The sequence below is a fragment of the Grammomys surdaster genome, unplaced genomic scaffold, assembly GCF_004785775.1.
Source record: "Grammomys surdaster isolate TR1022 unplaced genomic scaffold, NIH_TR_1.0 166, whole genome shotgun sequence".
Classification (NCBI taxonomy): Eukaryota; Metazoa; Chordata; class Mammalia; order Rodentia; family Muridae; genus Grammomys; species Grammomys surdaster.
This window is the reverse complement of record NW_021604614.1, coordinates 7,119,123-7,138,301: the sequence shown is the minus strand read 5'-3', so window position 1 is coordinate 7,138,301 and position 19,179 is coordinate 7,119,123. Positions and strand designations below refer to the sequence as shown.

At 46.4% G+C, this 19,179-nt stretch overlaps 1 protein-coding gene across 1 annotated transcript in view; it reads left to right on the top strand.

Moving 5' to 3' along the window:
* Nipsnap2 (nipsnap homolog 2) overlaps window positions 1-19,179 on the top strand; it is a 33,802-nt gene that overhangs the window by 865 nt on the left and 13,758 nt on the right. Inside the window, exons 2-5 of the mRNA XM_028766178.1 lie at window positions 12,674-12,813; window positions 12,936-12,981; window positions 17,741-17,835; window positions 18,290-18,360. Of these exons, the coding sequence (XP_028622011.1) occupies window positions 12,674-12,813; window positions 12,936-12,981; window positions 17,741-17,835; window positions 18,290-18,360 (352 nt within the window). The remainder of the gene's footprint in view (window positions 1-12,673; window positions 12,814-12,935; window positions 12,982-17,740; window positions 17,836-18,289; window positions 18,361-19,179) is intronic.

The following is a 19,179-nucleotide window of genomic DNA, read 5'->3' as shown; positions in this document are numbered from 1 at the left end:
TGAGCCGCCATGTGGGGGCTAGGAATCAAATCTGGGTCCCCTTTAGAGCAGCAAGTGTTCTTAACTCCTGAGCCATCTCTCCAGCCCCTACTTATTTTTTTTGAAACAGAATATTGCTACGTATATCCCTGGCTGGCCTTGAACTTTCTGCAAACCTGCAGTTGCAGGTATGCACTACCAAGGCCAGCCTTGGGTAATTGAAATGTTGCTTTAAAAAAAAAAAAAAAAAACTCTCAGCACGCGTGCACAGGTGTGTGTAATTGATTTTCTTCTACCCTGTGGGTCTGGGAAATTGAATGTAGTTCATCAAACTTAGCAGCCAGTTTCTTTACCCCTTAATCCATCTCACCAGCCCCAGAACTTTTCCGAAGATTTCTTTTGTTTGTGTGTAAAGTGTTTTTACCTGCGTATATGTACGTGTACCGTGTGCATGCCTAGGGCCTACAGGGATCAGAAGAAAGTATCTGATCCTCTGGAACTACAGTTACAGAAATGCTTGTGAGCACGCGTGGGCACTGGGAATGGAACTCGGCTCCTCTAGGAAAGAAACAAGTGGTCTGAGCTATGAAGCCATCTTTCCAGCACTATAGGAGTACCGTATAATGTGACTTGTTTAATTCAGTGCCAATCTTAAGTAGTGGGGTACGCATCTCACACAGACATACAGACAAGAGAGAGATCTCTGGGGAAAAGTGTGCGAACGCTTTTGTTTCAGGACAGATGCAACTTGTAGATGCAAATTATTTAAATCACCTGTAATGTTTCCAAGCAGAACGAACAACTCACTTTGACATCTGTCGTTACTGCGCAAGCAATCTGAACCCCTAAAGTTTGCAGTTTGTTCCTTGGAAAACAGGCAGCTGAAACCCAAAGTGTTCCCTCAAGACCTAATGCTCAAAGTTGTAAAGCTGGTAAACTAGAGAGGTACCCATACTTGGAACTAAATGCTGTCTACCCTGTGATTCCTTGAAGACACTCGCAGCCTCCTCTCTCCCTTTCTGCCCATCCTCTCTGGGAGCTATTTAAAGAGGAGGAAGAAGAGAGGGTCCAGAGTAGTTTGGAACCTTGTAAAAGTCTGAGGTGTAGGCTGTTCAAATGGAAAATCCAGATGTCTGAGCTATAGGCAACTGGTGGGAATTAGCGTATAAGAATGCTGACAAATACCTGGATTTCATTATATTGTTTGTGTTTTTACTGAGTTTTATTTATTTATTTGGTGGTTTTGTTTTTCTGTGGGTTTTTAGTTGGTTGGTTGGGTTTTGGGGTTTCTTTTGGGTTTTTTTTTGGGGGGGGGGGCTGAGGATTTGAGACACAGTAACCCTGGCTGTACTGGAACACAATCTATATATCAGGCTGCTAAGCCTGCCTCTGCTTCCCTAGTGCCGAGATTAAAGGTGTATGCCACCACCATCTGGCTTGTTTTTGGTTGGTTTTAAGGCCACAGTGATGGATGGAATTGTTTTAAGGAGAGACTGTGGCCAGTGAAGAAGCTGAGAAGCAAGCCCCAGTGTGTGTCAACATTGACAGGCTGTTGAGTAGAGAAGGAGCCAGCAAGGAAGCTGGGGAAAGAGCAGCCAGAACCATCATTATGTGACAGGCGTCAGAGAGGGGATATTTATCAGACTGGTCAGCCATGCCTGATCCTAGCTAAAAGGTTAAGTAAGATGACAGGGAAAAAAAAAAAAAAACAGATTTGCCTACAGGGATGTTGGGGTGACCTTGCAACATGAGTTTCAGAAGGGAATCGGGAGGTCCTTGTAGGCGCCTCAGATTGTGGGTCGAGACCCCCTGGGGCAGGGTATCCGGCATATCAGCCATTTACAAATCCTCACAGTAGCCAAACCACAGTTAGGAAGTAGCAGTGTAATAATGTCATGGCTGGAGGTCACCACAGCATGAGGGACTGTATTAAAGGGCCACAGCCTTAGGAAGACTGAGAACCAATGCTCTAGTTCATCTTACTGAGCTATGGATTGTATTAAGCCCAGAGTTCTCAGCTGATTACTAGACAGTCGCCTGGAAAGAAAGGTACAAAGGATTTCATCCATGGTCCTCCCATAAAACCTGGTTGCTCTCTTCCCAGTCATGGCCCGTCTCCCATCGTCCAGGCCAGGAATCGGGCCGTCTCCAAGCCTATGCTGCCACCCTCCCAGCCTTCTCATTTCGCTGTTAGATCTGTCATTTTTGCTTCCCGATGCTAGGCTCCACCGTCTTTGTTCCCATCACCCTTAGCCGTCAGCAACGCTTGTCTGGATTCCTCTGAAGACTGTGAACTTGATCCCATCATTGAAGGAAATAGATTATAAAAAAGAAAAAAAGAAAAAAATTCTAAGAGGCCATTTTCCCATTATCAGAATCTCCATTAACCAACCTGTGCTGGCAGGAGAGACGGCTCAGCAGTTAAGGGCGTGCACCTGAGTTCGTATCCCATAGCACCCATACCACATACTCATATTCCCCTCCCCATGCATATACACATAATTAAAGGTGGAAGTCTTTAAAAACCTGCCTATAGTCAGTAAGTACTTGGGAAAGCGTGGTAAGAGGGTTGTGAGTTGGAGGCTAGCCTGGGCTACATAAAGAGGATTCCCCTCCCCCCAACCTCCCCATACAGACTGGATCCTAACCCTTCCCTTCCTTCTCCAACATCCCTCCCAAGGGATTTAGAAGACAATGCAAACATTTAGTAGAGTTCGGATGTAGATGTTTTGGAACAGCTGCATTTCTTCGATGTGACAATGGCAAAGGGGATTGATCTTTGTTCTCTGGAGTTAAAGTAGTCATTTACTTATTGATTGAGACAAGGTCTCATCCATTGCACTGCCCAGCCTGGAACTCTCATTGCAGACCAGGCTGCCCTTAAACTCAGAGATCTTCCCGAGTCTGCCTCCTAAGTGCTGGAACTAAAGGTCTGACCACACCACGCGTGGCATATGCCGAAGTGTTAAAGTTGTGTGTGTCTATACAATTTCCAAATCTATAAAAGTTTTTTTATAAAAAAAAACTTACATAACACATTAATTTTTCTTATCTACATGGAGTGTGTAAATTATTTCAACTTCTCATGACTTTGAAGCTTTTCTAAACCAGAAATGGGCAACAGGGTCTCTGTAGCAGCTGTACAGGAGTTAGGTTTATGGGAGTATCGCTTTAATAGGAGACATCTCAGAACTTATCTGCCGCCCTCCCCTGCCCGTGCTTCCTCACTGAAATATTTACTCCTGGCTTTGCCCTTACTAGCTCCTAAAATGCTCTGTCTCCCCTGGATATCCAACTGACAGATGTGTCCTCCTCCTGTCAGTGGTTCTCAACCTGTTCGTCAAGACCTCTTTGGGTTGCATATCAGATACTTACATTACAATTCATAACAGCAGAATTACTGCTATAAAGTAGCAAACAAAAATCATTGTATGGTTGGGGGATCACCACAACATGAGGGACTGTATTAAAGTCGCAGTGTTAGGAAGGCTGAGAGCCACTGATGGACATCATTACCGTTAGCTCAAGAGTTACTTCTTCCTGGTACCTCATCTCCAGGCCACCTGAGACCCTGCCTCCTCCACCCTGCCTCCTGCATCTTACCACCCGGGCCTCTGTCCCAGAGCTTATCTCTGGGCGCTTGTGATCCTGTTCCCCTAAGTGCCCCTGCTCTCGAGTTGCCCTGCCCTCGCCTGCAGACTCAGCTCTTTGGGGTCAGAGCTGAGTTCGTTCTCTGTATGTCCTTCTACAGCTAGCCCAACCCCTAACACATATCATGATGCAGTTAGCAAATATTTGTGGGTCAAATGGGTGGGTGAGTCTCGCTGTGCTGCTTCTGCCGTGGTCTGGATGTTAAATGTTTCCCTCTGTTTGCTCTCACTAAACCTTAGTGCTGTCTCTCACCTGGTCAGCATGGTTTCCACCTCCCGGTTTGGGGAGGGGGGGAGTGTTAGGGGTCAGGGAGTGTGTTTTGTCTTATTGTTTTGCTGTAGTTGGGTTTGTGTTTTGTTTTCTTTTGTTTTCTTTTCAAACTAGCCTCAAACCCAGATCACCCAGACTTTAAGCCTAGCCCTGGGGCTAGAACCCAGGGTCTCAGTCATACTAGCCAGTAAGCTACACCCCAACCCCCAGGGGTTTCTTTTGAAAGTATTGTTTCCCTCGGTCTTTATATCCCACATCTGAACAGTAGACAGTCCTTTGTCCCATCCACTGAGTGGTTTGTTTCTTTGTTTTTGTCTTACAAAACAGGATTTCTCTGTGTGGAACTCACTACATAGACCAGGCTGGTCTCGAACTCAAATCACCTGCCTCTGCCTCTCAATTGCTGGGTGTGAGCCACCTCCTCTGGCTCAGTCTTTGGTTTTGGGTTTTTGAGGTTTTGCTTTGTTTTGTTTCTAAGGCTTCCTTCAAAAAAAGGTCCGGCTAGCCTTGGCAGGAGACAGTCCAGGAACTGCATTCCCTGCCCTTGGGGCTGGCTCAGTACTTTCAGACTGCTTTTCCTGCTTGTTCTGAAAACCTGCCTCCATCACGCCATATCCAGGTGTAACGTGCAACAATATAGCGCCCCGCCCACGCTGAGGTTTTACCGCCAACCCCCTTCTTCTCACTCTGCTGCCTTACAGAAGTGTGCAGTGGATTTCCCGACCCTGTGTCCTTGTACATGTTGTTCTCTCCAGCTAGAATTAGCACCTGCCTTGTCCATCTGTCCTGCTTGGCCTCCAGCGCAGAGCTTCGGATTCTCCACTGGAGTCTCTTGCTTGAGTCCAAGCCGGTGATTCATTCCCCTGAACTCTGGCAGTGTGTCCTCTTTGGGATCTCTGGCTGTTTCCCCCCCGGGGAGACTGAACTGACTTAGCATCTGGTAGAACTTGATATCAACAGAGCCTGGTACACAATGCTCATTCTCCAGTCCAGTATTTGATAAAAGTAGGAACTCTCCAGCCTGTGTGTCTGTCTGTGTCTCTGTATGTTTCCATGTATGTGTCTGTGTATGTGTGTGTATCTGTGTATATAATCTGTTTGTGTGCTATGTGTGTATATGTCTGTGTCTCTATATGTTTATATACATGTATATTTGTGTATGTCTGTTTTATGTGTGTGTGTGTCTGTTTTATTGTGTGTGTCTGTGCATGTTTATATGGGTGTCTGTATGTACCTGTGTGTATGTCTATGTATGTGTGTATGTCTGTGTGTGAATCTGTGTGTGTGTGTGTGTGTCTGTGTGTGTGTCTGTCTATCTGTCTGTGTCTGCACGTGTTTGTGTCTGCCAGTAAGAACCCAGGCCTTGCCTGGATCCAGTCACTCTGGCAGCTGTTGGCATAGTTCTCTCCATATTTGGCCTAGACAGTGAGTGACTGGATGACGCGTCATCACACAACCTGTCCCCAGAACTGGGCACATCATACCAGCTTTTGTCAGCTGGAACCTGACACTCAAACAAGATTTCAGAGTTTGACCCTCAAAGCCAGGCTCGCAGGTTGAGCTGGAGATGACATCCCCGATGAGCAGAAGCATTTTGAATGTAGTTCGTTCTTGGAAACTTCTGAGCCCGTTGCTTAGTCTCTTGGAACCAGACTGTCCTTGCCGGCTCTCCTTTGCTGCTGCTTTGAGGCTCTAATGAGATGACTTAGGCAAATGACCTCGAGCAGGCCACAGTAAGAAACATGTCTTTATTAACTGTTAATACCCTCGAGCCTTAAGGAAGACGAGAAAAGCGTCACTGGGTTTTTCCACTCTATATTTAGTCTGCAAATAATTCTTTCTTAGATTCACAAATATAAAGTATTGAATGCAATAAAAATTAGTCATATTTGCACACGTAAAAGGCATGCTTGTCCGCATTTTTGAAGGATACATGAAAAACAACTGAGGTAGGCCACAGTGGCACATAATCTGATTGTGAGCACCATGGAGGCAAAGACATCAAGAGTTCAAAGCTAGCCTCAGCTACATAGTGAACTTCAGGTCATTCTGGGCTTCATGAGGCTAGATCTAAAGATAAACAACCAAATACACTGTAAATATTGATGGGGAAGAAAATAAATTATAGTTACTGCTTTGGTTGTAAGTGAAATTCCTAGTGCATTAATTTATTTTTAACGTTTTCATTGTGCTTGGGTTGGTTGTGGTGGTGGTATTATTGGGTACATATGGGTACAGTGCTTTATCATATCCTCCTTCCCACTCATCCGAGGCCCCGAGGTCCGGACCCGCGGTCACATCCTCCTCCCGGCTGCATGTCTTTTCATTGTTTTATTTTTTGGGTTTTTTTTTTTTTTTTTTTTTTTTTTTTTTGGTTTTTTCGAGACAGGGTGTCTCTGTGTAGCCCTGGCTGTCCTGGAACTCACTCTGTAGACCAGGCTGGCCTCGAACTCAGAAATCCGCCTGCCTCTGCCTCCCAAGTGCTGGGATTAAAGGCGTGCGCCACCACCGCCCGGCTTGCACGTCTTTTCTATTCCTAGTCCACTGAGTTCAGTTAGTAGTCCTCATATGCACACAGCTGTGGCCCATCCATTAAACCAGCAGCTCTCACCCGGACCCAGCCCGGTGAAGAGAGCTGATGGCTCATGGTGAAAACAAACGTGTGCTCTTGCAGAGGGCATGGGATTGGTTCCTGGCACCCACGTGGTACTCACAGCCATACATGACTCTACTTCCAGGGATGTGCTGCCTTCTTTGAGCTCTTTCATGTGTGAACACTAGGCACACACACACGGTACACGTGCATACACTCAAGCACATGAGATAAATTGTAATCTCCAAAGAATTAAATAAAAACATTTAAAAAGAAAACTGATGCCGGGTGGTGGTGGCGCACGCCTTTAATCCCAGCACTTGGGAGGCAGAGGCAGGTGGATTTCTGAGTTCGAGGCTAGCTTGGTGTACAGAGTGAGTTCCAGGACAGCCAGGGCTACACAGAGAAACCCTGTCTCGAATAAACCAAAACCAAAAAAAAAAAAAAAAAAGAAAAGAAAGAAAGAAAACTGACTCAGCTGGGTGTAGTGGTGTATGCCTTTAATCCCAACACTCAGGAGGCAGAGGCAGGTGGGTCTCTGAGTTTGAGGCTAGCCTGGTCTACAGAGTGAGTTCTAGGACAGCCAGGGCTACCAGAGAAACCCTCGAAAAACAAAAACAAAAAAACAACCCTGACTGTTCCTTCTCCAGCAGGTTTTGATTACCAGGAGCTCCTTGGCTACTAGGTGAGGCTTCAGGAGCCCCTCCCTGTATTTGCATGCGTGCATGTGTGCTCACATTCAGCACCCAGAACAGAGCATCTAGTGCCCTCTTCTATCGTGCCTGCTCTCAGGCAGAGTCCCTTCCCGAACTCACAGGGTTTGCATCTGAGCTAGGCTGGAAGCCAGCAAGCCCCAGCGGGTCTGTCTCCACTTCTCTCTGAGCTGGTAGGTGTATTTAGGGGATGCCCAGCTTGTGACTCGGGATTCTGGGGTCCAAACTCCAGTCCTCACAATTACAGAGCGAGTCCCCTTAGCCCCTGAAGCAGCATCTCTCCGGCCCCATCACTCACAGGTTTGCCATTTGCTACATCGTAGTGTCAAACAAATACCCAAATGTGTTGTGTTCCAAGCTGGTTATGATGGTATACACCTATAATCTTAGTATTTCAGAGGCTGAGGCAGGGGGATTGAGAGCTTGAGGCCAGCCTGGGGTACTCAGGAAGACCCTGTCTATAAAACATATTTTTCTGTATATGAGTACAGTGTAGCTGTTTTCAGACACATCAGAAGACGGCATCAGATGGCATTACAGATGGTTGTGAGCCACCATGTGGTTGCTGGGAATTGAACTCAGGACCTCTGGAAGAGCAGTCAGTGCTCTTAACTGCTGAGCCATCTCTCCAGCCCCCAAAAACATATTTCATATTTTTCTAAAGATAGGCTCAGGCTATGTTGCTCAGGCTGGCCTGAAACTTGCTGTGTAGACTAGGGGTGCTTCAAACTTGGTAATCCTCCCGTCTCAGCCTCCCAAGTGCTAGAATACTTGGTGTGTACCTTGATGCCTGGCCTAAACTATTAATTTATGTGGGAACAAGGAGCTGGATGGGCAAGTCTGTGACCTGCTGTTTTCAAAGGCAGGCCCCTGTTGGTCATGGGGCCAGGAGACCAGGCAAGCAAGTGCTAGGTACCACTGATCTTTACCTGGTCCTGGGCATGAAGCACAAGGCATTGTGGCAAAGTCTAACATAACTACCACAAAGTCTCCCTACAACTGGACCTTAGCCAGGTGGCCAGGAGTCAAGACGAGGTTGCCTCCCACCATTTCCACAGCCTGGAATAAGTCTGTGAAAACCAGTACCAGAACTGGAATGTATGATAGAGGTAACACGTTGGAAAGCATCTAGAGAGGTCATTCTGGTTTCATTTGGTTTGGTTTTTTGAGACAGTTTCTCTGTATAGCCATGGCTGTCCTGGAACTAGCTCTGTAAACCAGGCTGGCTTTGAACTTGCAGAGATTCGTCTGCCTCTGCCTCCTGAGTGCTGGGATTTAAAGATGAGCTGCCACCACCTGGCAAGACAGTTCAGTTTTTTAAAAGATAAGCAAAGGCTGTGGAAAGAGCTAGCTGGTACTAAGCAGGCCAGTCTACTTGGGCAGAGGCCAGAAAGATGGATTCTGCGCACTGTGTACAGTTCACAGAGGAGTCAGGAGGGGAATTGATGATCATTAAACAAGCTACTGGTGCCAGAGGCCCCACCCAAGAGTGCTCTTGGATCTGCTGTCTTGTTCAGGGAGGGACTGAAAGAACACATTGGGGTACACGGATAAAAGCTCATTCAGAGCAGACGAGTGGGTCAGCAAAAGACGGCAGCAGACTTCCCAAAGGAGGAGGGGGAACTGTCCTTCGAAAATCCATCAGCTTTCCCTGGTGCGAGCATAGGTTTGGTGCAGTCAAGATTTGATTACCCTCATCATCTAAAGCACGGAGTTCTCGCCCCACCCTCCTTGCCGACAGCCATTGGAACAGGCGCTTCATCTGAGTAGCGTCAAGACACCTGCCAAGCAGCTGTCTTCCCTGTCATGGCCTCCTTTGGGTCTGAATAATCTCCTGTACTCTGAAGAATAGGGGAAACAAGTACTCAGATTACTTCAGACACATGAAACTTGTAAATACCCAAATAAACAAGACTTTAGAAAAATGCTTTTAAAAAAATTATGGCTGGGCGGTGGTGGCGCACGCCTTTAATCCCAGCACTTGGGAGGCAGAGGCAGGCGGATTTCTGAGTTCGAGGCCAGCCTGGTCTACAGAGTGAGTTCCAGGACAGCCAGAACTACACAGAGAAACCCTGTCTCGAAAAAACCAAAAAAAAAAAAAATTATGTATGTGAGTGCTTTGCCTGCATGTATGCCTGTGTACCACCTGCATGCCCAGTGCCTGTGAAGGAAAGCCGGAAGAGGGTCTCAGGGTCCCTGAAGCTGGGGTTACAGAAGGCTGTAAGCTGCCATGTGGGTGCTAGAAATTGAACCCTGAACCCTGGGAGAGCAGCCAGTGCTCTTAACTGCTGAGCCAAAAAGCAAGTAATCTGTATTTAAAACACTTAAAGCCAGACACATAGTACGCACCTTTAATCCTAGCATTCACAAGTCAGGCTGGTGGGTCTGTGAATTGAGTTCAAAGGCAGCCTGGTCTATACAACAAGTTTCAGGTCCCACCCAGGACAACATAGTGAGACCGTGTCTCTTATAACAACAAAACCAAGCTGGGCATAGTGATACACACCTGTACTGAAGGATATACTCCTGTTGTGGATTGCCACAAATTTGAAGCCATCCTGGTCTATATAAGGAAGTCCAGGCTAGTCAAAGATATATGACTGTCTTTAAAAAAAAAAAAAATTATATGCCGGGCGGTGGTGGCGCACGCCTTTAATCCCAGCACTTGGGAGGCAGAGGCAGGAGGATCTGAGTTCGAGGCCAGCCTGGTCTACAGAGTGAGTTCCAGGACAGCCAGGGCTACACAGAGAAACCCTGTCTCGAAAAACCAAAAAAAAAAAAAAAAAAAAAAAAAAATTTACATTTAAAAAAAATTATATGAATTAAAAATTTAATTTTGTATTGAAATAAAATGTGCTATCATTCATTTTAAGATTCTTCAAAATAAGTTTATTTTTTATTTCAAGAATGGATTGACGATTAAAAAAAAAGAAGCACTGTATGACTTCAAAGGAAAAAAATCTCTGTGTAGCCCAGGCTAGCCTCACGCTTCCTGTTTCCCAGCCTTAGCCTCTGGAGGGTTGAGATAATTAAGATTTGATGTTTACCATCTTTAGTGATGTCACTGTGTGTCGGTATATACATGTGAGTGCAGCGCCCACAGAGGCCAGAGCTGTTAGGTCCCTTGGAGCCACCCAGTGTGGATGCTGGGAATTGAACTCGGATCCTCTCAGAAAGAGTCCATGCTCTTAACCATGGAGCTGTACCTGCAGACCTCAGAAACAACGTTTTAAGCCGTTTTCCATATATCAGATGCTATTCTTAGATCTTTAGGTGTGTTATCTGGAAGCATGCACAGGTTTGCACCCAAACCTGTACAAGAACAGGGCCAGCAAAATGGCTCAATGGGTAAAAGCATTTGACACACAATTCTGATTAACCTGAGTTCAATCCTCAAAACTCACCTTTAAAAGCCACCTGTATGCCAGGCAGTGGTGGCGCATGCCTTTAATCCCAGCACTTGGGAGGCAGAGGCAGGTGGATCTCTGTGAGTTTGAGGCTAGCCTGGTCTACAGAGTTGTACCCATCTATAATCCCAGCTCACCTATATTGAGACAGGAGGTGAAGACAGGAGAATTGCCCAGAAATTTGAGGACCAGTTAGCTTGGAGTATAATGCAGCAAATCAGAAACAAGAGAGAGCTTTGTCAACAAGATGAAAAGAAAGGACTCCCAACAGCTGTTCTGACCTCAAGTGCCCTGTGGCACTCACACACCCCTACAGTCAGACACCAACACAGAATAAGAAATAACACATTTTGAAGTACAAGGCAGGCTGACGAGACAGCGCAGAGGGTAAAGTACCTCGCCGCCACGCCTGACAACCTGAATTTGACCCTCGGTCCTCCGAGGTGGAAGGAGAGAGAGAGAGCTGACCTTCTGTTACATGCATCCACACAAATAAATGTGATAATAAAATCGATAAAGCACAAAAGTAAGGAATTCGCTGCAGAAATAAGTGGGGTAGACACCTTCTGTCCTTGTGAAAGTGACATTAACCCATAACAAAGAAGCTTTGACACATGGTATAGCAAAATGGAAGAGTAGCCCACTCTTCAGGTTTTGGTTTTCAAGGCAGGGTTTGTCCTGTGTCGCCCTGGCTGTCCCAGAACTCACTCTATAGACCAGGCTGGCCTTGAACTCAGAGGTCTGTCTGCCTCTGCCTCCCGAGTGCTGGGATTAAAGGCCTGAGAGGTCATACCCAGCATGGCCCACGTTCTCTTTTTAGAAAGAGTCAGATGTGGCATGTGCTTATAATCCAGCACTGGGGAAGCAGAGACAAGCTGTTCCCTCCCTGCCCCGGTCCTGTTGGTCAGTCCCACTGGCCTGTTTGATGCCTCCCAAGCCAGCAAGAGACCTTGTCTCAAACAAACAAACAAACAAACCAGACTGGACCAGGTGATGCATGCCTTTAGATCCAGCATTTGGGAAGCAGAGGGAAGAGGATCTCTGTGAGTTCAAGGCCAGTCTGGTTTATATAGCATTCCCAGCCAGCCAGGGCTATACAATGAGACCATGTCTCAAAAAAAAAATTTTTTTTAAGCAGGCTGGGGCTGTTGGTCAGGTCACTTGCCTAATATTTGTAAAGCCCTAAATTCAGTCTCCAGTACTGAAAAGGGAAGGGGAGAATAGAACCTGAGGAATGACACCCAAGCTTGTCTTCTGACTTCCACATGTGAATATGGACGAGTAACCATACAAACACATACACATACAAATACATACACATGCACATAAAATATATATTCACACACTTATCACAAAGTCTAGGTTATAAAATGAAATGGGAAAGATATCATTTCCCACCCATTCCCACATTCCAGATTCTGTGTATATGGCACCATACTGAATCTGTATTTCCCACTGAATTTATCTCAGAGATTCCAATCCAGCATGTTAGAATATCATCAGTGCATGTAGTATTGTCTCTTTTTAAAATTATGTTTTACATTTCTTTTGGGTTTTGCCATGTGATCTCTTGTAGCCCAGAATGTTCTTGAACTTGATAGACACCAGGGCTACCCTTCCACTCCTGCTGTCCCTGCCTCTGCCTCCCAAGTGCTGTAGTTAAGGTGTGCTACACAATAACCATCTTTGGAACTACCTTATTTCTTTCGTGTATATGAGTGGTCAGGGGTCAACCCTTGGGAGTCGGTTCTCTGCTGCCACCTGGTAGGACCTGTGAATTGACCTCAGGTCACCAGGCCTGGGGCTGGCACCTCGGCCTGCTAAGCCAAAGGCCCCAGAACCATTTTCTAATAATTTTTTTTTTTTGGTTGTGTACAAAGTGAGTTTAATTTCTTATTTATTTTGTTCTAATGATGGATTTCTTGTATTTATCCTTGTGTCTTGCTCATCTTGCCCCAGGGGTAGGCGTTTATGCTTCCGGGAGTGTGGACAGTACCTGAGAACATGAAGGTCTCCACACTTGTGAAGAGATTCAGAGCACTGTTTTTATTCTTCCCTAGGAGAGTGACGTCCTCAAGTCACCGAGCTCGGGAAGATAGCTGGCTAAAGTCCTTATTTGTCAGAAAGGTCGATCCGAGAAAAGATGCCCACTCCAACCTCCTAGCCAAAAAGGAAACGAGCAGTCTGTACAAGTTACAGTGTGAGTAGCAGCCCTACTGTCCTCAAGGTTGGCTCCGTCAGTCTGTCTGTCTGTCTACCCATCTGTCTGTCCATCCATCCATCTGTCCATTAAGTTTATCATTGCATTTTCTCTCGTTTCAGTTCACAACGTTAAACCGGAATGCCTAGACGCATACAACAAAATTTGGTGTGTATCTCAAACTACCATTTCCTGGGAGGAAGGGGTACATGGGAATGACTTTCATATGTGTTGGCTCCGCTGACACGAAATAGCACAGGAGAGATCTTTGATCCCCCTAAAGCTAAGTGTTCAAAGGTTAGCCTGGGGGGTGGGGGAGATGAAGACTGCCAGTGGCACTTGGGAGGGATGGGGGGGCACTGCTAGTGACACCTTGGTTTTAAGCACTCACAGCTCGCTCATCAGGACCCTGGAAGTCTGTCTGATCTGTCTGTGATTTGAATCTGTTCAGGCCTTCCTGGCTACCTGTGTGTAAAGAACTCCCTTCCCTGGCCAGCTTAGAATGTTAGCAATTACAAGTATTAAGTAGAATTAAGCTCACCACCCTGAAGGCCTGTGTGAGGACCTGGGGTGGCCTTGGTAACAAGGCCTGTAATGCCAGCTCAGAAAGGTAAAGACAGAAGGACAGGAGTTCAGAGTCATTCTTGACCTCACAGTGAATTCCCAGCTGGAGGGCAGCACGGACTGTAGTGTGAAATCCTTTCTAAAACTTTAAAAAATTAGCCAGATGTAATGGTGTGCGCGCTTTTAATGCCAGCCCTTGGGAGGCAGGGCTCTGTGGATTCCTGGCCAGTGTAGTCTACATATCAAGCTCCAGGCCAGTCAGGGCCACATACTGACACCCTGTCTGGCTAATTTTTTTTTCCAATCAATTAACGATAAAGGAGCTAGAGGGATGGCTCAGTGGTTAGGATTGCTTGTTGTTCTTGCAGAGGATCCGGGTTCGGTTCCCGGTACCCACATGGCGGACAATAACTGTCTTTAGTTACTTTCCTATGGCTGTGCTATGATAGCATGACCATGGTAACTTACAGGAGAAGCATCTTACTGGGGGCTTACTGTTTCAGAGGGTGTGTCTGTGGCCATCATGGCTGGGAGCGTGGCAAGCAGACAGGCAGGTAGGTAGCTGGTAGAGCAGTGGCCCATAGCTGACATCCCATTCACAAGTATGAGAGCTAACTGGGAATAGCGTGGGCTTTTGAAGCCTCAAAGTCTAACCCCCCCCCACACACACACACCTCCTCCAACAAAACCACACTTTCTAATCCTTCCCTAACAAAGTTTCACCAACTGGGGACCCGGCATTCAAATACATGAGCCTATGGGGTCCATTCTCATTTAAAACTCCACCAATTCCAAGGGATCCAGCGCCCTCTTCTGGCCTCCACAGGCACTGCATGCACATGGTGCACAGACATACCTACAGGTAGAACTGCACACTCAGGTAAAATAAAAATCAATCTTGGCCACATGTGGTGGCACATGGCTTTATTTCTAGCACTTGGCAGATAGAGTCATGCAGACCTCTTAAGTTCAAGGCCAGCCTGCTCTACAGAGAAAGAACTGGGATAGCCAGGGCTACACAGAGAAATCCCATTTCCAAACAATAACAGTGAACTTTTAGAGTAAATTGATGTGACCAAAACCAAAGATGGTTTATCTCTTAGTTTTCCCTCACAAAATGGCATATTCCCTGTGCCATGCCTCCCTGAGTCATCTTTCTTGTCCTGTTTGTGTCCTGTCTTAGATTCCTGGCTGTGTGTCTTCCATGTCCTTAATGAGTTTACTCTCATTTCAGACTCCACACCCCAAATCACCAGCTCTCCTCCTGTCCCTGCCATGTTACATTTAACCCTTCCCTGGGTTCTTGGAGATGAGTCACTGAGGGCTGGCATTCTTCATGTGCCTTATATCAGGGTGGCCTGTAGTCTCTCTCCTCCCCCGACTCGCTTTCAGCCTACCCAAGCCCCGTCCCCAGGTTAACTTCATTTCTACCTGCCCTCCTGGGCTGGCATGACAGGCCTGTTGACCTGTTACCCCAAACTGTCAGACTGATCTGTAGCCAGACTCTTGGCTACCTTACAGGTTCTTTTTTCTTCCACCTTTTCCACTCTTTCAACCCCAACACTAGATAGGAGAGGAGAAAGTATGGGGGAGGGGACAATGTTATCCTTAGACTTCTTCCTGCTGATTGGGGGCATTGAGTTCTTTTTGGGCCAAGTTTGATCTTTGCCGTCAAAAACTCTAATTTTTTTCTTCTTATTTCTTCTTTTAACACAATTACTTAACGAACAGGAACCAACAGTAAGAGCAAACAACCAACGCCACACCCCACTTCTGGGGGTCCTACCATTTATACACCCTCTGAAAAGTCCTCAAAATTCCAGACATTACACAATTGCAGAAACCATCTGCCGCTGGCGAAATCACGCCCCTGCTAAAGCATGAGGCAAATCATAGTCAGCAGCTGTGGACAGTCCAAAGCAACCCCTTATCTCCCACCTGGGATTGAGCTGAAAACATCCCATAATAGTTCCATGTTTCTCAAAGAAACCAAAATTCTCACTGCCTCAGTCTCCTTGAGTTCTGTTTTCTTTCCACACTGTGGTCGGTCTTTCTTTCTTTCTTTGATCCTTCTTTGTTTCTTTCTTTGTTTCTTTCTTTCTTTGTTTTTCTTTTCTATAAAACTTAGAGCAGCACCTGTACCCATAACCTAACTGCCACCTTTAGAGGCCCCTGTTAGGAGACTCTGCCCACTCACCCATCCAGTTCTCAGTACAAGTACTGCCTGCCTCACAGCCCCTGCCTAGATAAGGCCAGGCTTGTCAGAGCAAGTGTGGGGCCCTGCACAAAGAACCAACCGATTCCATATCCGAGTCTATGTAGCTGAGAAGCCTAGGGCCCACTGTCAGCCCCACCCTACCCTCATCCCACCCCCGTACCTCTCTGGTCCCCACCTTGATCGTCCATACTGATGTCACTCCTCTCCAGTAGCTCCACTACACAGTTGTTTGCTTCCTGCTCACCTCAGGGCAAGCACGCAAACACACACAAAGCCCTCATCCTCAGTTCGTCCTCTCCAACCCCAGGTTTGCGTTGTTTCTAAGCAGTCCTGGGTTATATATCAGGCACATTTAATAGCAGATGTTAAGTTAAAAAAAAAAATCAGTGGGGCTGGAGAGATGGCTCAGTGGTTAAGAACACTGACTGTTCTTCTAGATGTCCTAAGTTCAATTCCCATCAGCCACATGGTGGCTCACAACCACCCTGTAATAGGATTTGATGCCTGACGCCCTCTTTTGGTGTGTCTGAAGACAGCTACAGTGTACTCATACACATAAAAAAATTAATCTTTTTTTTTTAAATCAATGTACTCACCTCTTAAGAAATGCACATGGGCTGTCTGTGGTGGTGCATGCCTGTGAGTCCAGAATTCCAGGGTCTGAGGCAGGGTCATGAGTTCAAGGCCAGCCAGGAGTATGTAGTAATAAGACCTTGTCTCAAAAGCAACAACAAAGTTAAGGGGATGTGATCCCACATGACTGAAGTCCAGACATTGACACAAAGGAGGGTAGGGCCAGAGGCAGGAGGATCATTGCAAGTTAGAAGGTTGTGTGGTTTATATAGCAAGTTCCAGGATGGCCAGGGCTGCACAGCAAAATCCTGTATCCAAAAAACAAACAAACAAACACTAAAAACCGTGTAGCACTTGTCACCAGCCCACTGTAATCACAATGTGTTGTCAGCAGATACACTGATCAAGTAGCATTTCTTTTTTCCTTTGATTTTTGGAGACAGGGTCTAGTGTCAGTGTTCTGTATAGCCAGGCATAGTGGCACATACCTATAATGCCAGCACCTAGGAAGGATCAGTCCCCAGTTTAAGGTCATTACTGGCTACATGAGACCGTGGCTACACCGTAGGAAGGTTTTGTGGAGTCAAGCTTGGATATGACACCTATTAAAAGTCACACGTGGCCATGACTTGTCAAGGCTCAGGCACCGGTCCCGTTCCTGGTGGTCCTTAATTGGTTGGTGTGTTCTTTGTGAGACCTCTGAGGTACCCGAGCTGGCTGAGTCACGTTGTTGCTTCACGTGTGTGTTTCATTTTGATTCAGCCACTGTTAGGTCAGGGACCTTGGGGACCACGACAGCCAGCTGGCTCCACAACACTGGATCTGGAGGTTTCCCCCTAAGACCTGCTACCAGTGCCTCGCTCTGCTGAGCTGCCTATCGCTCCCCCTCTGTCTCGAGTGCTTCTCCGCACGCTGATCTCTTCCATGGCCTTGTGTGTAATTCCTGATTTTGATTTTTTTATGGAAAGCAACAGAACTTAACTTTTGCAAGCATCACATTCCTAAATAGCTGTTTTCTTTCTCCTAAAATAGCAAACAGTGGAGTTGTAGCTCCTGGACCCTGGGACCTTTGGTCCTTTGTAAACACCTCTCTCAGCGTGCAGGAGTTGCTTGGAACTCTTGCAGATAGCCTGGGTTAAACCCTAAACTGCTGATAAGTCGGGGGCTGATAGAGAGCAGAATGGGGCTGACACTCCAGTTCCCGACATCATCTTACACATCTCCTGTGGAGGGCTGGAGAAATGACTCAGTGGCTTCGACTTGTTGCTCTTCCCAGAAGACTCAGATTCGAGTCCCAGAGCTCACACGATGGTTTGAAACCATTCATAACTCTAGTTCCATGAGATCCGATGCTCTCCTCTGGCCTCTGTGGGCGCCAGACACATAAGTGGTCCACAGATAGACATGCAGATAAAACACTCAGATCTAAAACACAAAACAAAACATGTATGCTGTGGAAACAGTTGGCAGAACACACAGTCAGTGGTTTGCAGTCCAGGGGATGCTCCTGTGTGCTCTTCAGGGGAAATCTCTCCCCTGTTTAACCGGTGTTGCTGTCTGTTTCTCTTTAAGTCAAGAAGTGTTACCAAAGATCCATGAGGACAAGCAGTACCCTTGTACCTTGGTGGGGACGTGGAACACGTGGTACGGCGAGCAGGATCAAGCCGGTAGGAAGCATAAGTCTTTGGGATAGATACCTTTCCTCCTGCTGCTTTGCAGTCATTTGCACTGTCTGATCATTGAATGCCTGTTTTGGCAATCCTTCTGAAGTCCCTCTGCTTTCACGGATCAAATGACTGGTTTCTTCAGTCACTATCTGTGACATGACTTCTTTTAAAAAAAAATGCTCGAATATGTTATGGAAACGTAATATAATTCAAGGGTGGATACAAGGCACACTGCAATGTTTTACCATGTTCACATGGTAGATACAAGGCACACTGCAATGTCGTCCTGTGTTCAGGTGGTGGATACAAGGCGCAGTACGATGCTGCACCATGTCATGTGGTGTGTATGTGATAGACTCCAGTGCTGCTCCGTGTTCACATAGCATGGACCTATATTGTCAAGGTAAGAGTTCCGTGACACTAAATATCTACTGTCCTTTAAAATCCATTTCAGTCCACCTCTGGAGGTATGAAGGAGGCTATCCAGCCCTCACGGAGGTCATGAATAAACTCAGAGAAAACCAGGTAACGATTTTGAAAAATATACGTGTTTGTGTGTGTGTGTGCATGCGTGCCTGCAGTCTAATGATATGTGGTATATTCACACAGAACTTCATGACAACACTGTTATCAGCTTTCGTTATTAAGCCAGTCAGCCTTCATAGTAGACATTTCATTGCAGGAACTCTTAAAGTTGTATATAAGCATGAAACTGCCAGGGTTTTGTTTTTGGTTTTTTGGTTTTTTTTTATTTTTTTTGGTTTTTGTTTTTTTGTTTTGTTTTTGGTTTTTCTAGACAGGGTTTCTCTGTGTAGCCCTGGCTGTCCTGGAACTCACTCTGTAGACCAGGCTGGCCTCAAACTCAGAAATCCACCTGCCTCTGCCTCCCAAGTGTTGGGATTAAAGGCATGCACCACCACTGTCCACTGCGGGACTGTGATTTTGATGGTATTAAAACTGGCAGTTTCCAGCCGGGCGGTGGTGGCACACGCCTTTAATCCCAGCACTTTGGAGGCAGAGGCAGGTGGATTTCTGAGTTCGAGGCCAGCCTGGTCTACAGAGTGAGTTCCAGGACAGCCAGGGCTACACAGAGAAACCTTGTCTCGAAAAACCAAAAAAAAAAAAAAAAAAAAAAAAAAACCACAGTCCCTCCATGATCCCACACTGCAACTGACGAGACAGTGCTTTAACACTGGCTAAGCTGCGTGCTAGACACAGCCCTCAGCAGCAGCTCAGCCACTTACTTACTGGTTGTTTTCTTTTTGAAGTTTTGTTTGTTTGCTTGCTTGCTTGAGACAGTCTCATATAGCCCAGGCTAGCCTCAAATTCCTTATGTACCCAGAG